At 42.9% G+C, this 23,033-nt stretch overlaps 1 protein-coding gene across 2 annotated transcripts in view; it reads left to right on the forward strand.

The window, feature by feature from the left end:
- The window catches only part of LOC121297959 (semaphorin-3B-like), a 26,927-nt gene extending 4,504 nt beyond the window's left edge, over positions 1-22,423 (forward strand). Inside the window, exons 3-18 of one of the 2 annotated variants that reach the window (XM_041224603.1) lie at positions 3,053-3,210; positions 6,233-6,295; positions 12,778-12,897; positions 13,036-13,129; positions 13,732-13,851; positions 14,188-14,330; positions 14,615-14,729; positions 15,176-15,245; positions 15,483-15,627; positions 16,062-16,281; positions 16,956-17,047; positions 17,837-17,878; positions 18,305-18,462; positions 18,773-18,828; positions 19,057-19,196; positions 19,383-22,423. In XM_041224603.1, coding sequence (XP_041080537.1) covers positions 3,053-3,210; positions 6,233-6,295; positions 12,778-12,897; positions 13,036-13,129; positions 13,732-13,851; positions 14,188-14,330; positions 14,615-14,729; positions 15,176-15,245; positions 15,483-15,627; positions 16,062-16,281; positions 16,956-17,047; positions 17,837-17,878; positions 18,305-18,462; positions 18,773-18,828; positions 19,057-19,196; positions 19,383-19,865 — 2,219 coding nt within the window. In that variant the 3' untranslated portion in view covers positions 19,866-22,423. The remainder of the gene's footprint in view (positions 1-3,052; positions 3,211-6,232; positions 6,296-12,777; positions 12,898-13,035; positions 13,130-13,731; positions 13,852-14,187; positions 14,331-14,614; positions 14,730-15,175; positions 15,246-15,482; positions 15,628-16,061; positions 16,282-16,955; positions 17,048-17,836; positions 17,879-18,304; positions 18,463-18,772; positions 18,829-19,056; positions 19,197-19,382) is intronic. The other variant, XM_041224604.1, reaches the window with a different exon arrangement.
- Positions 22,424-23,033: the final 610 nt, after the last annotated feature.

A 23,033-nucleotide genomic window follows, 5' to 3' on the forward strand; every position in this document is an offset into this window, starting at 1 on the left:
CCAGAGTGATCCCTGTCCATCATTGACATGGGGAACCTTCAGTATAAGTCCCTGTTATCTCAGGTTACAATGTTCTTGTTAGTAAGTAATTAGGGTTAGGGAGTGAGTTAGTTTCATGTGCCAGCATAGCAAAACCCCAAAACCTGTCTGTCACCGCCCCTTTAAATAAATTTCTCAGTTTCAGTAAAGTGGGAATACTTTTTTTTCTTTCTGAGAAATCGGGCTGATGAATGGGCAAAGTTCCTCACGAAGAGGTTTCAGGTCACATAGTTTTGATAAATAGAAATCACTGGTTTTTCTTTTACATTTTAAAATAAAACTATTTTAAAAGCTTTCAAAAATAGCCAAGATGAATAATGTAGTTTTGTGGTTCACCATATCATTTCCAAACATCAGATATGGGAATGGAGAAACTGCAGATCTTGGGTATGAGAAACATTGATCGAGCACCTCGGGGTTATCAGAGCTCCTAGCCTGTGGCACTCACATGCAGTGTCTACTAAACAAACCAGAAAGGACCTTGTTTTCATTCTTATCAGATTAGCAGAGGAAATGACAGGCACTGGAGTGGGAAGGAAAGGTTATCTGGAATGCTCATGGTACAGATTGTAACAAACGTCACGCTCCAGAGAAAAAACTATTCCCTGGAAAACAAAACTCCAGCATTACGACTACGGGCTGCTGCCTCCTTTGTGGAAGGAGGTGTTTGTTTGTATTTAAATTGTATGCGATAAAGTATCCTTTCCATGTTGATCTAGGTATGAGAAAATATACAAGTACTGTACTGCAAGAATGGAAATCAGACTCCCATTGCAAAGCAATACAAGACCTTCCTGGTTTTACTCTGAGCCAAACTAGATCAAGCTTCATTAGGCAAACTGCAAAGGCTCTGATGAGGAACCTTAGTTCAAGGGGGGTGTCTAGAAAACTAAAGTTCATATAATATGTCGGAAATATAAAAAAATATATCATAAGAAACGTGGGCTGCTTTGTATGATATGTAAGAAAGTTATCATTAATAGTGGACTACCAAAATGGGAGAACATGTACACAAACCTGTTATCATTTATTCTTGGTCACAGCTGTGCAATGCTTTCGTTCATGCCTCTCTCTGTGTTGCTCCGCGAATCTTCTTTGAAGACCAACACGGCACAGTTCCAGTTCCAGCGGTGGTTGGCAGTCTTCTCACCAATCCAAGAAGAAGATTGTCCACTGACACATTTCTTTTATATTAGTCGTAGCTGTAAATAATTGAATGCTAGTTTGTGTGCATAGAAATTAAAATATGCTTGTTGATATGTGCATAGTGATCAGCTGCTTTGCATCTTGCAAAGATACTAAAATATTTGTTTGATTTGGCTAACCTTTCTTTCAAGATGTAATACCCACAATCATCTGCTGCTACCATATGTCATCCGTGCTTATTATGAGTTATGAGTATAGAAATTTCATCAACCAGCACAATGCAACCTAAAAGAAAAACTAAAACCAAGGGAAGATGAGCACACGAGCGCCTGGTTAATGTGTGGCAGGGTGGGGATGAATCCATCATACAGCACAATGCAGGATTATACTGCACAGATGAGCAGAATGAATACTGGGCATATCCATTTCATATGTGACAGGAGGTCTGAACACAGGTGTCCTGGGCTGTGCGGGGGGAGCTGGGGACAGGCGCTGCCTTGGTAGACAGGTGGCTCTCTCTCACACACAGTGGTGGCTCTCTTCTGCAGTGTAACTTTAGACCTGCCTATCCCAGCACACTTTTGCTTTGTCATTGGGAGGCTACAGATACAGCATCTGTCTCTGCAGAGTGGACCTGTTTGAACTCCTCTGTTTCCACGGTTACCGTTGGGGGAAGGGGTGGTGGTGAAGGAGATATTGAACCCAGATAGCAGGGGTACTTGACCAGGGAATGTTTTTGGAGATATAGAGGAACTGCAAGACCTCACTCTAAAAGACTCCTCTTTATAAGTATTTCATTTCCCACTGTACCATGCATGTTACATGTAAAATAGTTGACCCCTTCAATATCCTTATAGGGAGGTGGTATTGTAAGTGATCAGAGACAACAGGCTATCCCATTTGTAACTTGCTGCGAAGGAATCTAGGGTAACTGAACTCGCAACTCCGACAGACTGAAAGAGGTCCTAGCACGTAACATGAATTACTTTCATGTTTGTTACAGTGCATTGAGAATTTAGTTTACTGTTAAAGTAAGTGTAACCACTGTACAGTACTGTTGGTGCCATTGACAAGCATTATTGATCCACACCGTTGAGAAGTCTATATTAGTGCCCTGTGTTGTACAGTGTTCTGAAAACAATGCAGTCATGGAGAAGCGCTGGCATGATCACGATGAGGATAATAGAGTGCCTCGTATGTGTTAGCTTCCCCTGGTCATTCCAGCTGTGTGACTGAGGAGCTACTGCAGTGTAGGTCTGGAATGTCCTGGGCACTGGGGTGTGACCTTGGATACGTCACCTCCCTGTGCAGCGAGACCACAGACACAGAGCCTGCATTGTGAGCGCTGCGAGCCAGGTAGTGTCCTGCAGATTCAGCCCTGGAAACTGATAACTAGATAAACAGTTCTGCAGACTCAGGAAGGAAACTAAGCCTGTCCCTCCTGTGAGACTGCTCATGAAAAAAAAAACAGGAAAGTGTCCACCGATCAAGTATGTGTTGGAATATTGACTGAATATGCAAACTGATTTTAACTGCAAGCACAAGTGTCTGTTGCGCAAGCACATTGGTTGAATCCAGTGCTGTGCAATGCACTGTAACAGGCTCTGCATTACTAACTCTGTCCCCTCATTTAATGCACTAACCATTGGGTGTCTGTTTTTCTAATCTAGAATATTAACCCATTTAGCCCTTCGTGGAGAGCATTCCCAAAACCACCAGGGGGGGCGGGAATCTAACATTGCCATTGCCTTTCCTGTCCCTGCTGTGTGGAGAAATGGAGAGGACTTCAGTCTACAGTACTGCCAATCTGGCATTACAAGCTCCTAACCTGCTGGGGGAATCAAATCTTTAAAACCTGTTGTTTCAGAGCTGCTGGCGTTCCAGGGGGTGAAGCACTATGAAATGGACCGGTCCTGCTGCTTTAACACCATGCTGCTGGACGAGGAGAGAGGGAGGCTCTTCGTAGGGGCCAAGAACTACCTGCTGTCTCTGAGCCTGGACAACATCAGCAAGCAGCAGCACATGGTGAGGAGAGAGACGCACCCCACGTCCACACTCGCTCCTCTTTCAATCGCTATTGCTTTTCAGACTATACTGGTTATACTGGTTTAGGAACATGAACATGACATGCAAATCCTGCAGAGAATCCAATCAGAACAGTAAATTTGTGTTCCAGTTCCCAGCTATTGCTGGTTCCCAGAGTTGCAGAAATGAAGTTTCTTTCTCCAGTACCTTGGATTTCATCCATTAATCTACACAGAGACAGATTTAATAGCACCGTCATTAAAGTCAGCCCTAAAACAGGAGCTTCCTCTCTTAACCCACACACAGTAAATCTTGGGCATGTGGTGAAGATGGCTCAGTTATTAGATATGAATTCAGTTTCACAAGTGAGCAGCAGTCCATGCATATGTTTTCGACGGAGACAGTTGGATTAACTATACCCCGTCATCCCTATCCTGTCCTTACTGCTGTGCTTCTATTTGTGTAATTGATCTATAGCAGCTGAGCAGTCAGTGTGTGCTCTTAACCAGTCTTCCTGCATGTCACCTGGTTACAGCGAATCCAGAACACATTTGATTGACTTAAATATCTCAGCCTCTGTGTTTGTTGAATGCACACATTAAACTTTACATACAAATAATGAAACTCAGAATAAAAAAAAAATATATATAATACAATGAAGCATGTGCGGTACACAGGCAGTAGGTGATGGATAACTGGTTTTATCCCATTTCTAACAGACTTGTTCAGTATATCGGTTTCTGAAACCAAGTGAATTTGTATCCAGGTGAGCTATGTCTGGTACTGTCATCTCGGAGATGTTTTTATCACCTAGATTAAAGTAGAGCAAAATTGATATACAGCTAAATGGAAATGGGCAGATACAGGAACTTCTCAATAATGCTGTCGAGTTCAGAGGAAGGTAAGATTGCTGTAGAGGAGCTGCCATTCTTTTATTAATCCTTGTAAAAATAACAGAACTGTATGATGATTTCCTACAGAAAGATTGGATTCAATATTGAAAATAAAAAAGAATGCTTGCCTTACCTACAGTTTGTATGCATGCTAAGAGATTTATAAACTTGTATATGTACGACACTCACTTGAATACCACAAGTGATTAGCACATACTGTATAATACTGAACACAGTATGCATGCTTACAAGTGCAGTATATGGAGTACCAGTTATAACAATTAAAACCTCACAGGTAGCTAACCTGTGTTAAGCTAGTGATATCATCCACAGCTATTAAACACATAATGCATTGAATGTATCAAGTTTCTTTAAGAATATCTAAATTCAGCTAAGGTAGATGCCAGCTTATAAAATCTACCCCCCTGGTCCCGAGACTGTATTGTCACGGTGGGGCCTCTCTGTTACAGAAGCTCTCCACCAGCCTGCCACAGCACCATTAGCTAAAGGAAGGTGCATTCCAGCTGTAACTGAAAGTGACGGGCCAGGGCAAAGGGTCTGTTTATCAGACTCAGTCTGCCTCTGTCTCACTGCACGGTTCAATGCAGTCTCCTCCCTTACCCGCAGGCTCTGATTAACAAGCAACAGAGCTCAGCAAACATTGCTTGAGCTTGGTCCTTCACACTAAACAGGCCATTCCCCAGCAAGGTTTACAGTGTGAATGTGTGTATCTGCCTTTTTGGTGCGGACAATCTTGCATTGTTTTGTCATCAGTAAGACGAGTAAAAAAAAAAAAAAAACTATTTAAGAATTTCAACTGTAAGAGCAATTGAATTCAATTTAATTTCTGAATTATAACTTCAATTGAGTGTTCCTCTACTTTCAGAAATAAATACAGTGGTGTGCGTATGACAATTCAGAGTAAAATGTCTTATGGACGATAATTTTTAGCTTAAAAGAGACCAGAAAAAAAAGAGATAACCAAATGATCTTTCTGCTCCATTTATAGGTATAGCACCTCTCATATCAGTGCACCATCACTGAGCAGTCACAGACAGGCAGTCACACGTATGCCCCTTATCTGAGCTGCTTCACCTCGCTGTGCTTTGTTCTTAAGGAAGCTGTTTACAGACCATGCAGATGGCAGTGCTAGCGTTCCCAGAGCCGGCGTTCCCTTCAGGAGCAGTGGGAAGTGCATTCCGCTCACAGTGTTCTCTAAATGAAACACTGGGCTGCCCAGACCTCGTCTGATTCACAACGAGGAACAACAGCGTGCAATGCAGAGGGCTTAATGAATGATCTGCTGGAAACACAGTCTGTCTGACAATTCCCTTCACCAGGCTTTTGTAAATCATAAGCATTTTTCATTCAGGGAAAATATGCAAGTTAATCCATCATAGACAAGAGCTCATTTTAAAAATCAGACCATAAAAAAATTAAGAATTAGATTTGTTTTGGTTTTAAAGCTACAGAAATGTTTGAAAAATGCCATTATATTGCAACACAATGTATAAGGATAAAAGATCGCGCTGTGTAGTATACGGGTAAAACAACAATATACTCACATGTGCTCATGAGTGGTTTATTACTTCTTTGTGAACTGGCTTTATATTCTTTCTGCTTTGCTCTAAAGTCTAAGCTTAGTAAACTGGTTGAGCCATTGTTCTGCAACAGCCTTACATTGAAGCATGTTATGGGCAGAGCAGCATTGTGTGATGTGCTGCTGTTTCAGATACTGCACGGGAGTGTTTAAAAACACTGGTCCCCAGGGATCAGTTCTTTTGTACAGTGGGGAAGTCCAAGGTCTCCAGTTCGCATCCAGCATGTATGATATGCATTGTAGGCTCTGCACTGATGTAGCCAGTGTGTCAGTGTGTTAAAGTAATTAGTCACTTCCCTCAACAGCCTCTCAGATCCCTTCCGTTGCCCCTTCTGCCCAGGGATAATCCTGCTCTTATTTAATGAAGGGCTAACACCCCCCCACTCCCTGATGAGGAGGCTGCTTGTTTGAACAGAGCCCTCGGACCCGAGGCACCAATTTCTTAAACAAAAGGGCACGACCTCAGCATACCTTTGTGTGTGTGTGCCCCTCCAGCTTGACCTCTGACATCTCGTCTGCCTCTTTTCAGATTTACTGGCCAGCGCCTGTGGACTGGAGGGAGGAATGCAACTGGGCAGGCAAAGACATCAACGTAAGTACCCCTTTCTGAGAAAGAACAAGAGGCTATCACTGCATACCTGCATTTAAAAATTCCAGTTATCGCCGTCGTCTTGAAAAAACAGGTTTTAGGTGCTCTGTCCTCTGAGGGCAGCGGACACCTGGCACAGCCCAGGTCATGTGGACGGTCATGGCTTTGTCACATGGCTCACGTATGCTGCTGTGTTGAACTCGGTCACTGCCATTTCTCTGTGCCCTGTTGTTGGTGAACTCCTGCTGTGTGTTGTGTTGCAAAAAAAGGATTAAAATTTACTTACAGTGATTAGTCCACAGGGGGAAATGTAGATCTATATGTGTTATTTGTGACAGTATATGTAAAATGCATATACCACTATGCCAGATAGTGTGCAAAAGTTATACATATAGAAATGGACTTTATTACATGACTCACATATTAAAATATGTACATACGGCTTGTTTAAATATATGCAACATGCTGTATCTTAAATATATATATATGTAGAACCATCTCATATATGTGGAAGCCCCTCAATACACCAGCTGTCTTCCTCAATACAAGGAGCAGTTTATTAATGCATGTGAAATACAAAATCCAAGCAGAGGGTCACTTCTGCTTTTCAGGCTGTCAGACACTCTACACTAAACTTTTAAACATGGAGATTAGGGGTGCACCAGCCCCATAAATGATATAAATTAGACAAGAACAACACCAGCTCCAGGTGTGCTGTGCTGGACGGGTCTATGTGATGGGAATTCTGCCTGCAAGTGACAGCACAACATGAAATCCCGCCTGGAACTGCCATGGCGTAGATCTGAAGAAATGAACGTGTCTATTGCCATGTGTATCGAATCCTACTGTACGTAGACCCAGTTGTGTGTCATTGTGGTGTGGTGTTGTGTGATACACTGCCGTTACGGATTCTGTCCTGTCCCATCGGAGAGAAGAGAGGAGGTTAAAAGTGGGCCTAAGTTGGATTCAATATCTATGTGGCAATAGACTGCTTTATATCTTCGAATATGGTACTGTAGCTCCATTAAAGGGGAAACAACTTCCATAGTAAATATTTCATTTTTGGTTTTCACTTGTAAGAAAAACTCTATAAACCCTTGACCTTTTCTGTAAGGAATAACAGTTTGGATGGTGTAACACTATCAAGAAAGGAGGAGTTCTTTTCTGCTATTTATATCATGTTAAATGTGGCTTTATTCCTGGAAGAATAAGCCTCTACTTTTGCACCTGCTTCAAAAGTGAACCCCTGTGGAGAATTTCTCTTTCCATTGTAAACAGAGCTCAGATTTCTTCACCCTAATCTTGGGGAATATCAGATTTCACAAGTGCACTATAAAGGCATCCCTTACAGCATACCAATAAAAGCAGAGTTCTAGGATTGCCGTCACATGGATTTTGGGGCAGCCCTGTATAAATGCCCCTGTTATCTATCTATTGGCAGCGATGCTGGTGACTCTTTTGCAATCCCCGTGTTCTGTATTAACAGAAGAAGATTTCCAGTAATCCTCATCTGAGAGATGCTTCAAGTCTCAGCAGAGTTTACATCCTGTAGGAATACGTACCTGTATATAAACTGACAGAAAGAGTGGACACTTCTAAATTAAGTGTTGTCCCTAATCAGACCAGCCACCAGCAGCTTCCAAATGAAAAGAATATTTATTTGTTCTAGTGATTGTAGTGAGGGGGAAGCGTGACGAGACTCTGAGGTTTTACGTGTCATTAGGATACAATCGTTCTAGTATAAACAGGCAAACCAGAGTGGCAATATATCACAGAGCCCATATGGAAAAAAGCATGATGATGTTTAACATATTTCTAAATATATGCTTTCCCTTGCTTAATATATGTTCATGGTATGTATCATGAACTTGTGTGTGTATATATATATATATATATATATATATATATATATATATATATATATATATATATATATATATATATATATATATATATATATATCATTATATATGCTGTTATCTGGTTTCATGGTTGCAGCTTGTTGCTGTAAATGCTTTTAAAACGAACATGCGAATTCAATTTAATCCAATGAGGTTAAGCATTAATATCTAATTACATTGTGACTCCACCTTCCATACTGGCATGTGCACATGTGTAAAGTCTTTCTGTAAGTCAAAATACAGTACGGCAAACAGTATAATGCACATATTGCATCAGCCAAACATATTCATGAAGTGTTTAATAAAATGAATGTGCCTGAAACTTACAAACAGCCCAGCTTTTCAATGGCTGAGTGACCGAGAGGGTCAGAGTGCATTGTTTATTCATAAGCTAGGTGTTTGACAACCCATAATATTTAGTTTTCTTGGGTTTCTCTTGGACTGCACGATAAACAAACCGATCGCATGTCAAAGGTTAGCAGGGTTAGCCAAGGGTGCAACAGAACACTGCTCTGGACGGACAGACAGACAGACAGTGAGGGACAGACAGAAGGAGGGAGCCAGAGATAGACCACCCTTGCAGAGGATGATAAATGACCCTGGCTGTTTAAAATAATTGATCTCCCCCCAGATAGCCTAAGCATGGCTTGTTTCAGTGTGTGTGTGTGTGTGTGTGTGTCTCGAGTGTGTGTGTGTGTGTGTGTGTGTGTGTGTGTGTGTGTGTGTGTGTGTGTGTGTGTGTGTGTGAATCCTTCTGCTGGACAAGGAGAAACTTTATCAATTTACTGCATCTTTTTTTTTTTTTTTTTTTTTGTGATTGCAAACATTGTTCTTTGTTTAAAATACACATGCTGTAACAAATACAAGTAACATGTGGCCATAGAGGATCATGAATATGAATTATATTTGCATTGGCATAAGGCCGGACACACATTAAGCCTAGTGGAAGAATTAAATGAAGTGCAATGCCGCAATGAATCAAATGAAAAACAAATTTTGAGCCAGTGCACACAGAGTGTGGAACAGATGTGGAGGCGTAGAAGGGTGCTTTCAGCTGGGCTTGTACAGTAAAAGAAACTCTATTGCACTTTTTTTTTTTTTTTTAAATAATGAAATGCACACACTGAGCAGCAATGTAAACACCTAGAAAGGCATAGCTTGCTTAAGGACATACCTAATTGATTGATCTCTTGCTCACCACTCGTGCGTCTTGTTGCGGTGAGTAAGTTTGGTTTGGTAGCCCCCAAACGCAGTTGCAATGTCTTGACAGGTCCCAGCACTGAACTGACACCTAAAATGTATAGGCTATGATATATCACAAAACCATTCCAGCAGCATGGGCCATGATCACTTTCTTCCATTTGCGGTTTATAAACACAATGAATTGCCTGCAACTGTCTTGCTTCTCACCTGAGATTTACTGCCATGCACCATGAGGTGAGGCCCAGGCCTCAGCTTGATCGCCAGCCCTGTACAGGAGCAGACGGTCGGGTCAGGGCAGACAAACAATGAACCTATTTATAAGAAAGTCTCAGGTTGCCCCTTTCCCTTTCTGAAACAGGCGCTTGCAGTTAATGCAGAGTAGAGCTGGTGCCAGTTTATAATGCTTGTAAGAACCAGACCTCATGGCCAACAGGATCCCTTTAGGAAACAGTTCAGCCTGTTCACAATTACTCTTGATTCGGGAGGTGTAATACGAACAAGTGAGTTGACTAGACACTCACTGCATATGAAGTCAATGGGAATTAATGTGTTAATTCATGCAAAATTACATTTAATGTACTTATTATTATTCATTGTTCCAGAAGTCACTGCCTTGTTTATTCGTCCATTCAAATCAGTCTACGTCAGTGTTTCGACAGCCAAAAAAATATTTTCAGTGTTGTACTGTATCTTGACAAGCTATCAAAATACATTGCCCTGTTACCTCTGGTTTTTGGGTCAAACCTTGCCTGGAATCTATAGAAATCTCAAATTTCAATTGTATTGATTTATTTAACCAGGATATAAACCCTTGAGATAAACCTTCTCATTTGCAAGGGGGTCCTGGCTGCGTAACCCGTATCCCGGCCATCGCGGCAGGCTCCGGCCCCCTGAAGGAGATCCTGTTAAAGATCGAAGCGCTGTGTCTCCAGACCCTCCCAGGATCCTCTCACCACCCTTAATTACTGTGCTGTGTGTTTGCACAGCAGGGAGGAGAACCTCTGGCCTTTAAAAGGTCATTCGGAGGGTTGTGTTGCAGCCTTGGGACTGTGAACCAGAGCCTGTTTAAACAGCAGGTACTCCCGTGTCTATAGAGACTTAACAAGTGTGTCCTGAAACCCCACGGTGCTGTAATCTAGGAGCTGCATTTCACTGGAGTAAAGCCATGCTGCTCTTATTGTGTCATCATTGTGGTGCTGTTTTAGATCAATGACAAACACCACACCCTGACCCAAGTAACCACTGATGGGACACACTCGCCATTTCAGTCACACTTTATTAAGATGGAAACAAGAAGCCACACCTTGAAGGCTTTTTTTAAAAAAAGTGTTGAAATCCATGAGTTTCTCACACTCTCCATCTGTGTCCTTGTTTACATCTCCTGAGAAGCTATTCTCTTGATGATTTAGGTGCGCAGAACCTTTTCTTGTTCTTTTGTATAGCAAGAGCCTTTTTATTCTTCCAATTTTCACTGTGTAATTAAAGATCTGTTATCACGGTAACAGTAAAGCTTTGCAAAGAATTGTTCTATGTGCCTCTACTGTATCCTGTGTGTGGCCCCAGGCTGGGTTTTGACAGGTGCAATTGTAATGTAAACCTTGGCACAGTGAACTTGGGTGTGAAGGTCCCTGACCATGGAAGAATCCAATAAAAGAGAGCAGGAACATGGCTGTGAGACTGCAGGGGAAGCACCCTCTGATCAATCATGCGCAGAGGAGAGGGGAGGCTGTGTCAGGAGGCTTTTAACTTAACACTCAAAACAAATCTGAATGCTTTCATCTGAACACCGTTTATTGTTACATTAAAAGCTTTTAAGCCGTCCTAAAATCCGATGTCTTGACTCTGATCTTGGAGCGGTTTTACTCCAGCTTTCTAAGGCTTGACAGTCTGTGTCAACGTTTCCATATTAGTGTAAATCTCCCTGGAAAGCATCAGTAAAGTGACACACCTTAACTACACAGCAGGATTAACCTTGCAGCCCCTGTGGTCTAGTTAAAGACACTCTCTCTAGCTCCCCTCCTTCATGTACTGTCCAATCACTATAAACAACTGCGAGCGGTGTGCAGGATTCTGCAGTTTTGGAAAATGTATTTGGAATAGGGCAACAGGAGCTGTATGCTTTTTCAATAATATTCAAACACAGTCTGCCGGACTTCGCTGACGTGCATGTGAGGATTCTGAATTGTGAAATGCTGTTTCTATGACTGCATATTCTTCTTGTCACAGAATATTCCACATATGCTTTTTCTCATGCAGCTATTCAGAATGCTGCCAGAGCATGTCCTGATGTTCCAGTTTCACATTAGGGAATTAAATGTTCTGAATTAAAACGCCATGACAATATTTGCCTAAAGCTAATCTTTTTTTTTTGTATGTTTTCTATCTTCTGCAACCTCTTTTCTTTCCGAATGGAAAATCAAATGGTTAGAGTTTCACTACTGACTTAGACCAGCAGACTGGACAAAAGCATGGATTACTGATTAAACAAAGCAAGCATATTATATAGTATAGCATATTATATTATATTACAAATCATTAATCTGGGCAAGGTCTAATCCTGAATGGGTTAGATAAGAAAAAGAGTCCAAATCAACAATAGAAAGAAAATAGAGCTCATTTTAAACACTTGAAACACTTTAAAAACTGATACAGGTGTAGCACTCAATGTTGATTCCTAGAGAAATCTGTAACACTAACAGTGTGGATTTTCCTGGTGAACCCAAAGTTCCTCCAATCAATGAATAAACAAATAAAAAAACAGATAAACTTATGCACAAATGTATAAAAATAACCCTCTGAATCCCCCACTTCTCCATGACCTTTATATGAAACCCTAGCCGCATCAGACAGATGTAAGCTGGTGTCCCAGGTAATTCCATACAGTGTAACAAATTAGCTGGTCCTAATGCAGAGAGAAGGGTGATATCACCGATCCAGGGATGATGACACCCAGGAGAGGAGGAACAGATGTCGGGGAAGGGTATTAGATTCAGTAGAACTCCTGGCCCGCTGCAGTCTCCCCCCCCTTGAGGTCTCGTAGACTGGATCTGACAGCGTAATTACAGACCGCCTGCTCCCCTGGCTTCCCTGGGTGTCGTGGAAAGTGAAAGCTGTTTGGGTAGCGGGAGTCCTGAGTCACCCTGCTAAGGTAGTTTTCCTGAATGATCTCTCCTCTGCTGTGCAGAGGGCTGCTTGTGGACTTGTTCCTCCATAAAGGTTATAGGATGAGGGTTCAAAGGACCACTGGTGGAGGTTTGATCCCACCTATTAGAAATACTGTATAGACGTCGATAGAGTTCTGCCTGTTTAATCACTCTTAGATAACATATATATATATAGTATTGGGTGCTGTTAGATAAAAGCTTCTCTTGTGCATTGCAGTCAGACTGTGTGAATTATGTTAAAGTCCTGCACCACTACAATCGGACGCACCTGTATGCCTGCGGGACAGGGGCTTTCCACCCCACCTGTGCCTTCGTGGAGGTGGGACAGAAGATAGAGGTAAGCACCTGTGTTTAATACCTTGGACACCTACCACTCTCATTGCTCCTTGTGCTAAAGCAGCATTGAAGTCCACTTTCTACCCCTAGTATATGCCTTTTTGCTCCAGCGTTGACGTTTGCATCCTTCTGTCCCCAGGACAGCGTGTTTCGGATCGACCCCAACAAGGTAGAGGACGGCAAGGGGAAGAGTCCCTACGATCCCAAGCACCAGGCTGCCTCAGTGCTCATCGGTCAGTATAAGGAGCGATACAGTGTATATACACACACACCGGTAAAGCAGTGCCAGGCACAGTTTTTAATCCAATGCAACGCCATTGACAAACTGCTGGATCCAGGTACCTATGCTGTAGATGATAGGGCCTGATTGCTGCTACACTATGTGAGCATATCATTTCATATTGTCATGAAAAAGAGATGCATGCAATACAGCTCCTAACCAGTGAAACTTTTAACCCGCTTGCTATTGAGAAGCTGCAAGGGGATCCTCCCTTAGTCTGCAGATTGCTGGGTGGAGGGGTGTCAGGTCCCTTGGCAGGGTCAAGTAGGATGAGAATGGGCAATGAGAACGGATGAGATACAGGACAGGAAAGTGTCTGCTGCTCCCAACTTGGTGTCACTGAGAGAGAGAGAGAGAGAGAGAGAGAGAGAGAGAGAGAGAGAGAGAGAGAGAGAGAGAGAGAGAGAGAGAGAGAGAGAGAGAGCTCATAATGTGAGCTCCCTCTAGTGAACAGAATGAGCACTGCGCAGGGTCTAGGCAGGTTTTACCAATACCGGATTTGTGTGTTCAGTTTGTTTCTTTAACTGTGTTTCCTTGCTTCTCGCTTGTCTGCAGGGGATGAGCTGTACTCTGGAGTGGCCACTGATCTGATGGGACGGGACTTCACCATCTTCCGGAGTCTGGGACAGCGAAACTCCATCCGGACGGAGCAGCACGACTCCCGCTGGCTCAACGGTGAGCCCCTCCCCCCAATAAAACTCTGAAAGATGCATGAACTTTATCTTATATACTTTGTGAGGGATGAGTTAGAGTATACTCGTAGTGGTGAAGTAATCCTAGAAATACCACAATAACCTTTACAAACTTTTCAGCCTCTTCAATCGGAATTGTGAATCTTTGCTTGGTCACATGCCTGGTTAATTGATGCAGATCTTTATTAATGGCAGCGGTGTTGAAGGCACAGAATGACCCAGTTCTTGTTATAATGTGAATGCACTGGTAGAAGTAGCAGTATTATACAACTGGAAAGCTCTCTTGACGTTCTTGTTTGATTTGGTTTGTTTGCCGCAGAGCCGAAGTTCATCAGTGCGTTCTGGGTCCCGGAGAGCGAGAACCCCGACGATGATAAGATTTTCTTCTTCTTCCGTGAGACGGCGGTCGAGGGACAGGGCTTGGGCAAATCAACCTACTCCCGGATTGGACAGCTGTGCAGGGTGAGCAGCCAATAGCATTGCAACATCAGCTTGTTGCTGTTGCAGTAGAGTTTTGCCAGGAAATGCTATCAAGTGAATTGAATGTTTCCTAATGACAGGGAGTTTATCAACAGTACTGTGTTGAAATGTTTATGCGGTTCCTCTGCAATGCAATGTGTGTCTATGATGTTCCTCTGCAATGCAATGTATGTCTGGTGTGCCTCTGCAATGCAACGTGTGCAGATCTGGTCATAATGACTTGGAATGCTTGGACGTTGATGTGCTGTTTCTGGCCTGTGTTTCAGAATGATGTGGGCGGGCAGCGCAGTCTGGTCAACAAGTGGACTAGCTTCCTGAAGACTCGGCTCATCTGCTCGGTCCCGGGCAGCGATGGCAGCGACACATACTTCGATGAGCTCAGTAAGACAGCCGCTCCTTCATTTCAACACGGAGAGATACTGTTGCATCTTTGTGATGTCACGTTGACTCTAAACCTTCGCTAGCTAGAATTCAGGATTTCTTGCACACTCTCCAGTTTGTATGTTTGTCTTGTCTTGTAATGTTAACACACAACATTTGGAAAATAAGGGTTAATTTAACGCTTTCAAAATATGCATCATAGAGATTTCTCCCTATTAAAATTGGTTCCCTTTTGAGACTTTTTTTGTAAGGAATTACTTTACATGTCAGATTCCTGTTTCATATTTTACATAACAAACACAATAATATCCAGTACACAATAATAACTTCTCTTATGCAATATTATAACTAATTCATTAAATGAATCCTCTAAAGAAAGCAGCATAGTTTTCTTTTAATAGACTTGTCTTTAATTGCCTGACCTCTTGACCTCTCACCCTCTCTAGGGGATGTTTTCCTGCTGCAGACAAGAGACAGGAAGAACCCATTGGTCTATACCGTCTTCTCTACTTCCAGGTCAGTGCGCCCCTCTGTGTGAAATCCTTCCTCCCTTATTGACCCTGGAGCAATGTAATATATATATATATATATATATATATATTATATATATATATATATATATATATATATATATATATATATATATATGGATAACTCAAGTCCATTTTACTGACACGTTTAAATGGTACCATGCTAATCTTTAATGAGCGAGTTGCCTGTGCTGACTCTCCTCTTTGTGCCCCCCTCTTACAGCAGCGTGTTCAAGGGCTCGGCTGTGTGTATCTACACCATGAACGACATCCGCAGGGCTTTCCTGGGGCCCTTCGCACACAAGGAGGGGCCCAACTACCAGTGGGTGCCCTTCCAGGGCAAGGTGCCCTACCCTCGTCCTGGAATGGTGGGTACCCAAGCTGAGACACATTGAGGGGTTTAATTTCGTTCATAAACGACTGTATGAAGAGACACAGTGGCAATACACAAATGTCATCTGAAATGAGTAACAGACATTCCACAGCACAGAAGAGGGTTTCTCTCCTTTCTTTAATATGCCATTTGACTGGGTACCAGGGTTTATTGAATTTTTACGTTATTAATTTATAAAATTTTACTTTTGATTTTTAGTTAATTCAGTGATAAAGAATTTCTGAATATTTGTGTGAATTTTGAAAGAACATTCGAACATAAAACCCCCCCCCCCCCCCCCCCCCCCGTCCCAGTCGCAACGCTAATATTTTTTTGTTAGGAACCGTTTTGTGTGTGTGTGTGTGTGTGTGTGTGTGTGTGTGTGTGTGTGTTCGCACGAGTGACGGCTGGGTGGAATTTCTGTTTCAGTGTCCTAGCAAGACGTTCGGGAGCTTTGAGTCGACGAAGGAGTTCCCCGATGACGTGATCCAGTTTGCACGGCACCACCCCCTCATGTACAACCCCGTGTACCCGCTGAACCGGCGGCCCGTCTTCATGCGCACCAACGTGGAGCACAGCTTCACCCAGATTGCAGTGGACAGGGTGGCCGCCGCGGACGGGCAGTATGACGTCATGTTCATCGGCACAGGTGGGATTGTGGACTTACTGTAGGAAGAGTTTTACAGCTCCTTTTCACTGGCCACACTCTTCTTCTGTTCAAGATCTTACTGGCTCTTTGCTCGTGTTATGTACTGCAGTTTGAAATATGCAGATATCTTTATAAGGCTATCCTTGGCAAAGCCCCCAAAATGATTTCAATAAACCGCTAATTGCCTCTTGTAGTACTCAGACTGGTTTTCACTTCCTAAAGTTCGTACAGAATTTGGAAAAAAAGGTATGCAGTTTTCCTGCTTCATGGGTCTTGAAATAAACTTTAGCAAGAACTGAAACTACTTACTTTGATACCTTTAAAGGAATCCAAATAAAAAAATTGAGTAGCGAGCCGTGTTTTTGTTTTGGCCGGTGTTCCTAAATTATTTCTTGTAATTTTAATTTGAGTAACTTGTTTGGATTTGTTTTGCTCATTTGAATTTGTGTGTAGTTTTTTTTTTTTTTTTGCACTGAACAGCCAACATATGCTGCATTAGGATTATCCACTAGTAGATCTTCTGCTGTTTACACTTTCAGTGAGGTCCTGCCTTACCTTAGCACTGCATGTTAATATATGCTGTTGGAAATCACATTAGAACTTCAATGGAGTCCGTTTTCTCAGCCCCCTTGGTTTGGTTTGAGCGTGCCCGGCTGTGCTGTGCTTTTTTCCAGACGTGGGCTCTGTGCTGAAGGTGATCTCCGTTCCCAAGGAGAGCTGGAAGAACATGGAGGAGCTGCTTCTGGAGGAGCTGCAGGTGTTCAAGGTAAAGCCAGCGATTCCCCAGCACAGGGCCCGCTCTGTGCATGTGTAAGAGTGGAGGAATACACTGTACAGAAAGCATTTTCCTCCCAGACCCTGTCTACTGCTCCACATCACCCCCAACTGGAGAACACTCCATTGTGGCATGTTTAGAAGTACTGAAAACAACAATGGCAAAACCTTTGACTTAACCCTCCTATCATGCTTTATATATTTTATGACACTTAGTAAGTTGGGGTCACAAACTAACAAACAAACAAAAAAGAACTTTTCGATGTTTCTTTTTTGTTTAGAACTTCTATACAAACATAATATGACAATATGACCTGAGGTGTATATCTATTTAGCTTTGCATGCGTGAAGAAAAATAAATGCTTTCACTTGATCTTTCATTATTATTATATTTGCATATGATGTCTGGAAATGGCTGCACCTGGCTGGAGAGATGCTTATTAACAAGATTTATACAAATTTCTATGAGGCAGAGGTTAACAGACGTACCTGAGCTCTGAACATACTCCTAATAGGAGGGTTAAGACTTTCTCATTGAGGACACTGAGCAAGACTGCTAGGGTTCATGCTTGTTATTGCATTTAATATGTTTCTTTTTTGTATTTCTAAAAATACAACTTTAGACCAAGTAGCTTTGAAGCATGCCACAGACTACAGAACTTGCACCTTCCAGAAGTTTCAGCTAGTGCCGTTACTACCTGTTCCACTGCAGGTAGAAAGAAATGTACATTTACTTACAAGCGAGACACTTTACCATCAAACTGGTTGTGTTATTTTGCAGGACGCGTCTCCCATCACCAACATGCAGATCTCATCAAAACGGGTAAGTCCACAAGGCTAGTGCAGAAAGAACTGGAGCCAGTAACTGGGAACAGATAATTGAAGCAGTGCGTACATCACGTTACCTTTTACACCACTAGGGCCCGCTGTTGCTCTATGTGCAGGTTAGCTGAAGAGCCATTTGTGACAAAGTGTTTCTCACTCGTGCTTTTCACTGAATGTTAACAGCCTGCATTATGAAATAGCAGGGCTGTAATTCTGCTGATTGTACAGAGCCTGAGAATGCAGGTCTAATGCCCATCAGAGATAACTGTGGTATTACTTGAATTGAATCGGTGACTGTGTGTTTTGGCATTTCCAGATATCTGCTATAAAAAGATATCTACATACAGAATCAGTTGCAATGGCAGATAACTGAGGGCTGTTCTGGAGTTCTGTTCTGATGTGAATGTCTTCTCTCTGTTCATAGCAACAGCTGTACGTGGGCTCGGAGACGGGGCTGGCCCAGGTGCCCCTCCATCGCTGCAGTAGCTATGGAAAGGCGTGTGCGGAGTGCTGCCTGGCACGAGACCCCTACTGCGCCTGGGACGGGACGTCCTGCACCCGCTACCTCCCCAACACAAAGCGGTAAGGGTGCCTGGGTCAGGGGGCGTGGTGAACCCTGGGTTAATACACAAGCTATTCAACTGGTCAGGACAGGAGAGGCCTGGGTTCATGTGGGGTTGTATGTCCCACAGTAAACGAGTATGGCTGTCTAAGCATAGTGCTGTCAGGGGGGTAGATCACATAGTGCCCCTCCTGCAATGAGACTCACTGCAGTTCACCTTTCTCCTTCGCGAGCAGTAAATCCATGAACAGTAATCAATTTCTTTCTTTAAAAAGAAACTGCACTGCACTGTTGATTCTAAAACGTTTGCTTTGTCATGCACTCCCACAGGCGATTCAGGCGTCAGGATGTGAGAAACGGAGACCCAAACACACTATGCTCAGGAGGTAAGCCCATGTGAAGCAAGCAAAGCATATGCAGTAACCCCAATGAGTCCACTAGCACAAGACTGAGTACCTGAGAGGCAGTACAACACTTGTGGCAGCCTGTGTGTGTGTTAGTACCGCTTTAGATTTCATGATGTGTTCAGTGTGCTGCTCCCTGACACTGGGACTGCTGTGAGTTGTTCTGAGGTTGTATTTTGTTCTCATGGTGATATGACACATTCCCTCCAGACCACCACCAGCACAGAGTCACTGAGAAGAAGCTGTATGGGGTAGAGGGCAGCAGCACCTTCCTGGAGTGCATTCCCAAATCCCTGCAGGCCCAGGTGACCTGGACCTTCCAGAGCCAGCCGGACAGACGTCGAGACGAGGTGGGTACGGGAGGGCAGGGTGAGCACACTAATGACTGTACTCACCACTTTGGTTAAGAACTTTACAGTTGTAAGTTAATTCTCAACTAAAGTCACCCCCTGTTCTCAATTAGTTTGTGTAACAGAGGTTTTACTGCACTTTAAAGCAACTCTGTACCTGATCAGGGGTGTGCTGCCTTGTTCCAGGTTCACCCGGATGAGCGGATCATCAAGACGGACAGGGGTCTGCTGCTGAGGACCGTTCAGAGGAATGACGCAGGGGAGTACCAGTGCCACTCCATGGAGCACGGCTTCACCCAGACCCTGCTGCGCATCTCCCTGGAGATGATCTCCTCGGGCAATGCGGATGGGTACTCCCCCAAAGACCAGCTGGACCCCCATGGCTCCTCCCTCTCCTCCAGCCAGAAGGTCTGGTACCGAGACTTCATGCAGCTGGTGGACCACCCCAACCTCAAGACCGTTGACCAGATCTGCGAGCAGGTGTGGAAGCGCAAGAACCGGCAGCCGAAGCTGCTCCAGCCTCCCAAGAAACCAGCCCCTCCCCCCCTGGGAGTCCAAGTCAACCCCAGCAAGTGGAAACACCTGCAAGAGATCCGAAAGGCGCGGAACCGCAGGACCCACGAGACCCTGAGACCAGAACGGGCCCCCAGGAGCGCCACCACCTGGTGATTGTCTGCTGATGGGAGGGAGAGAGAAAGAGAGAGAAATAGAACGAGAGGCTGAGAAGGAAGGTAATAGAAGAGGAAGGTGGAGTGAAAAGGGTGTAGCCCTCAAACCTATCCTTTTCGTTGATTTTCATTTCAATTTTACTCCCTCCCCCACCAATCGCACCCCCATAGAGGTGGGCAATGGACTGCTCTTAAACCCACAATTGGTTGTTTAAGCCCGTTTATATCCAAAGGTTGCCGCAACCAAAGCTCTGTATTTCAAAATAGTTCTGGCAAAAAAAAATTAGAAAAATTAATGATGCAGTCTCCATTGGAATCCTGTGTTAACTTCATTGTTCTTCCATTAGTCCTGCCAGTAAGAGAACTGGGATTACCCAACTCATCACCCATGGACCTGATCATGTTCCTTCCCTGGAACCTGGCCTCTGACACACTTCTCCCCAGCCCCTTCTGTTCTGCTCTGGTTTCTGACTGTTCAATATTATTGCCTGCCAGGACACTCCATTCCTGGGCCAACTCCCAACATGATGATCCAGGAACAAATTAGTTTCCTAATGCCCAGTAGCATGAGAGTCCGGGCTTACACCTTTGGAACTGATGTCAATGTCACACGGTTGTGCTGCATGAAAAGACACGAATTACAAGGATTATGTTATTTTTTAGGGCAACGGACAAATCTTAATATTACATCTTGTTAGTATACAAAAAAAACCTTGGATGAAACTGGAATCACTTACAACCAAGAATCAACTCTGGAGGTCATGGGTGCCTGAGAGAATTGGATTAATAGTCATACAGTTTGGGACCTCCGTCCATTCTTCCAGGACCAGAGAACTATGATTCCTGAGGACCACTAATTAATGGGAGAGCACTCAGCATGTCCTTCATAACGCAGTGTCATCTTTCTGGGACCTTTGAACATCAGTAGATGATGTCATTCATTTCACAACAATTATGACATCACTTACAATAGAGACAATGGCATATTTGATTAGTGAGGTGATGCCATGGTCCATGATGAAGCACATGACACTATCACGGAGAGCATGAAATCACCCATCTTGGGCACAATGGTACTGCAGTGTCTGTCCTGTACTTGAGACACATTGGTTTTGTCTGGGAACTGCGTAGGATTATCCATGTCACAAAACACGGGACTGCACACTGAACAAGCCGACAACTGAAATGGGGAGGGGGAGAATGGACTTTCCTTTAGAATCTAGAAGATTGAAAATGTAATCTTTTCTTTTAGGTACTGTACTGTGGGTCCTCAAACCACCAGCAAGTCGTTGAATCCCTTTTTTTATTTGTTGTTTTTTAACTATTGCGCTCTTCAGCTTCCAGTTCTGGCTCAACCACTCCAGGCAAGCTTGACCACTGTTATTCATTCCAGTTCACAAAACCTCTTCAGCAAGAAACGTAGAGGAATGGCTTTAAGTACAGCACTAACAAATGTATTTGTTTTTGCTTCACTCTGTTGCTCCGCCTTGTGAAGAGGGAGGCTAGACTTCATCCTTCACCTTGGCTTAACATATGGCTACTGTGGAATTTGTCATTGTACAGTGTGTGACTCCAAGAGTAGATTAGTGTGCGCTTGTGTTTATGGTCCATGTACGGTAGTTATTTTGGCTGGTTTGGTAAAGGTTTTGTATTTATATCTATAGAGTGTGCAAAAAGATTGATTAAAACTCCAAAAAATAAACTTTGGATCAAAAATATTACAGCCAGTAAGACACGTATTCCTTTAAGTTATATTTCTGTAGCTTGTAATAAAGTACCACAAAAGCACCTTCTATTGTCATGTAAGTCAAGAATATACATTGGCCATGCATTATCAGGTGACAGACCAACGCTTTTCCTAGTACTTGCTACTTACGTCCAAGTTCTTGCTAACGAGGTTTCAATGCATCTGGACAGCTTCTGACAAGGTGCAAAGCAATGTATCCAAAAAGGAGTTCATGTTTTTTATTTCATGTTTTTATTGAATTACTTTGTATTTTTGTATTTTTTTTTTTTTTAAAGGAGAGCTGAGCTGTTGTTTCTGTATTCTGTATTATAAGCGAAACCTGAACTCTTTTTCTGCTGTTGCTAGCACCGACGAAGGAAAGACAAGACTCCTTGAAATATTTAAGTTAAGCATTAAAGTTGTATTTAAAAAGGTAATAATACAAAAAATAACAAACAACAGGTGGGCTAGACAATGTGCTTTTAAAGGTTGGTATCGATTGGTCTGGGACAGATCAGATATCAATATATTGTTATTAAAAGAAAATGCAGATAGGCAAGTATATATCCTGTGATTGAGTGCTGTGGACAGAAGGCACTTGGTTTTTATAGGTAATAAAAACCCCTCAGTTTGTTTGGTCTCCAGTGCTTATAAAGCATTGGAGGTGTATGTGTATGAATGTATTGCTTGGAATGGGTGAGCAAGCATGGCTACGATTATAAGAAAAGGTCAAAATTCACTGTGGCGCACAATACAGAACGAGTTCCTGTGGAGAAACGTTTCAGATCAAACGTATTAAATTAACACAATAAAATAAAGTTACTTACTTTGCACTGCTCTTAGTTTGGAAATTGACTATTTTTTTTAAATTATTCTGTTTTACTTAAATGAAGAAAATGCCCTCGTATCTGGTGTGTTTAAGTGGCAGCTAACACTTTATGGGTGCAGAGAAGCTTATGTACACTCAAGTAATGGCACAGCAGACTGCTTGCAGCTCAGCGGGGTCATTGTAATAAATTGCCAGGGTGTTGTAACTGTATGATTTAGTGCTGGCCTCCCCAGCTGGTCAAACTAAATGAAGCTATAATAACCTCTTCATTAGCTGTTACCCTTTAGAAGGTATTTTCATTATATCATAAAAGGGCAGTTTTTCGGAATGAATTACAGCAGACAAAGCTTGAACTCACAAGGGATTTAAAGACAGGCTCTAAAAATGTACAATAAGTCTTGAGATAAAGATTTGTGAAGAAGGACCCCGGGCCCGTCAACAAACAAACCTTCCATGAGTGATATATAAATACAAATCAGATTTATTGCAGGGAATCATATGGTACTGTATAGTGAATGATGTGACAGAGGCTAATGGTAAAGCCTTCTAATCCTGTTCAAAAGGTTGAAGGTTAACGTTGATTGAGCCGGGACTTGTTTTAGGATAATGTGTAC

Source organism: Polyodon spathula, chromosome 23 (genome assembly GCF_017654505.1).
Source record: "Polyodon spathula isolate WHYD16114869_AA chromosome 23, ASM1765450v1, whole genome shotgun sequence".
Classification (NCBI taxonomy): Eukaryota; Metazoa; Chordata; class Actinopteri; order Acipenseriformes; family Polyodontidae; genus Polyodon; species Polyodon spathula.